This window comes from Frankliniella occidentalis, unplaced genomic scaffold (genome assembly GCF_000697945.3).
Source record: "Frankliniella occidentalis isolate FOCC.00 unplaced genomic scaffold, Focc_3.1 Scaffold1, whole genome shotgun sequence".
In the NCBI taxonomy this organism is placed as follows: Eukaryota; Metazoa; Arthropoda; class Insecta; order Thysanoptera; family Thripidae; genus Frankliniella; species Frankliniella occidentalis.
In genome coordinates this window covers 1,543,279-1,545,516 of record NW_026267131.1, presented here as the reverse complement: position 1 = coordinate 1,545,516, position 2,238 = coordinate 1,543,279, and the positions used below count along the sequence as shown (strand labels likewise).

Below are 2,238 nucleotides of genomic sequence, written 5' to 3'. Positions count from 1 at the left end.
CCGCAGTCCCCCACTACCGAGTCCGTGCAAAAATGCACGCGCGCGCGCGCCGGAGTGTCGCTGCTGCATGCGAGCAGGGCAGCAGGGGGGTGTTGGAGGCGGGGAGGTCGACTGCAGCGCGCTCAATCTTAGGAGTTAAAAGTATTTCAAAGGAGTATAGTTTAACTATCATTTGGTAGATTTGTGAATTGTGAATGAAAAAGAAGCTTAGTAGTGCGGGATGGTGGCTGATTAGCTCCGTTCACTTCCGTAGTTAAATTGTACGCCATGCACGCTTTATGGAGGGGGGGGGGGAGGAGGTGGTAGGGGTACGGGCAAACAGCCTGACTGCGAAAATGTGCGGAAGGGGTGAATGCGAATCAGAGCCGATGAGCTGGGATAAGCCACCTGCTATAACATGGTCTTCGAGCGATAAAGCCAATAACGGTATGTGTCTGCCGGAGAAATCCGGCCGGCCTGTTCCGGGCTGCGCGGTCCGTATTTGGAGCTGCTCTGCGGAACGGATTCAGGCCAACCGATTTCCCTGCCCTCCCCGCGCCGCGCTGGGGCCGGGCGAGACGTCAACTTGTGCCGCGTCCTGTACGGTACCTGGATGCACTGCGGCTCGTGCAGGGGCAGCGAGGCCGTCCCGAACTCCCTGCCGCACACGAAGCAGGTCACGATGCGCGGGGCGCGCGCTGCGCGGCTGGGGCTGGTGGGGCCGTCCGGGTCCACGAAGTGCGTGACGAGGAACGCGCCCTTGGCCGGCGAGACCCTCCTGGCCGGGGACGCGGCCTGATGCTTCAGGGAGCGGGGCATGGCCATCGAGGGGTCGAGGCTGTTGGGCGCGGCGCCCTCGGAGCCGCGGCGCGGCCGGTACTTGATGGCGACGGGCTTCTTCACGGAGTTCTTGACGGGTGCTGGTGGCTGTGGTGCCGGCTGCGGTGCGGGCTGCGGGGGCGCCAGGTGCAGCTGTCCGTAGCCGTGGTGCTGGCTGGGCTTGCCGGGCAGCTTCGGGTGGCTGTGCAGCCGCTCGGGAAGCTCCGGGCGGCCACAGGTCCGGCACGGCTCCGGGACGTGCTCGCGGGCGCCCAGGATGTCGTCCAGGCTGGGGCCACCTCGCCGTCCCTTGGACTGCTGCACCTTGGCCTCGGCGGCCTCCGGGACGTTGTTGTTGTTCATGATGCTGTCCAGGGGCTGCCGGCGGCCGCGGGCGAGCGCGCCCAGAGCGGGGATGCGGAAGGTCCGGTTCAGACGGTTGTTCCTGCGCACGCGGTACGTGCTGTAGCGATCGTCCTCCGCCCAGCTGCTCTCCTCGCCGTCCTCCTCGATCACGGACTTCTTTTGGCGCACGAGCGCGCCGGCGGGCGTGGCCCCGCGGCGGCGGCCCGCCACCGGGGTAGCCTCGTCGCCGGACACGTCCGAGCGCGAGGGCGTGCGGGACGGTGGTGCACGCGGGGTCGGCGTCGACGCGGCGGTCGTGGGGACGGGGGTGGGGGCGAGCACGCCGACGACGCCGCCCCGATTGCGCCGGAAGCGGCACGCGTTGAGCAGCCCGCGGCGCGTGAGCGTCGTCATGTCCAGGTGGCCGAGCAGCGCGATGTCCAGCACCAGCGGCTTGTCCAGCGTCGCCGTCCTGGGCCTGCCCGCGTCCTCCGGGGAGCGGCCGCTACCCGGAGCTGCGCCGCGGCCCTTGGGCGGCCACGTCGACGTGTCGAGCGTGAGGCTCAGCGTCTTGGCGGAGCCGCGCGTTTTGAACTTCATGGCGGCGCGGCCGAGTGCGGCATCGGGGCGCCTCGAGCAGCCGCGGCCAACTGAGCGGCGTACGGAGCCGGAGCCGGACCAACGCCGGGACTAGTGATTCACGCGCGCGCCCACGCACCACAAGGAAACCCCCTGCGGCCCCGGGGACACGGCGGCGGCGGCCGTCTGCTGCATCGGTTAACAGCCAGGAACGCGGGTGAAGGAAAAGGGTGGGGGGTGCACTGCGTTGCCTCGCTGGTGTCCTCCGGGTGTCCTCCTGGTGCCTCACGGCCCGCTGCTGCCGTCGTACACGTGCACAGACACATGCAGCCGCGCGGCCGGGCGTCGGGCGGACCGCCACGGGCTCCTCACCGCCGTCATGGTGGCCGCCGGGCTCGCCGTCGAGCTGGGGGGAGCGAGGCTCAGCGAGCGCGGCGGAGTAGTGGAGCCGCACCGCGCAACGCTGGCGACCCTGCACTACGACTGGAGGGGCCCGGGCCCGCCGCACAGGTACAG

The 2,238-nt window shown here is 69.3% G+C and overlaps 2 protein-coding genes across 2 annotated transcripts in view; one reads left to right on the top strand and one right to left on the bottom strand.

The window, feature by feature from the left end:
* LOC113213390 (zinc finger protein 474-like) overlaps positions 1 to 1,879 on the bottom strand; it is an 8,431-nt gene extending 6,552 nt beyond the window's left edge. Inside the window, exon 1 of the mRNA XM_052267786.1 lies at positions 589 to 1,879. Coding sequence (XP_052123746.1) covers positions 589 to 1,743 — 1,155 coding nt within the window. The 5' untranslated portion in view covers positions 1,744 to 1,879. The remainder of the gene's footprint in view (positions 1 to 588) is intronic.
* Positions 1 to 2,238, top strand: part of LOC113213475 (uncharacterized) — a 66,921-nt gene that overhangs the window by 41,569 nt on the left and 23,114 nt on the right. The window lies entirely within an intron of this gene.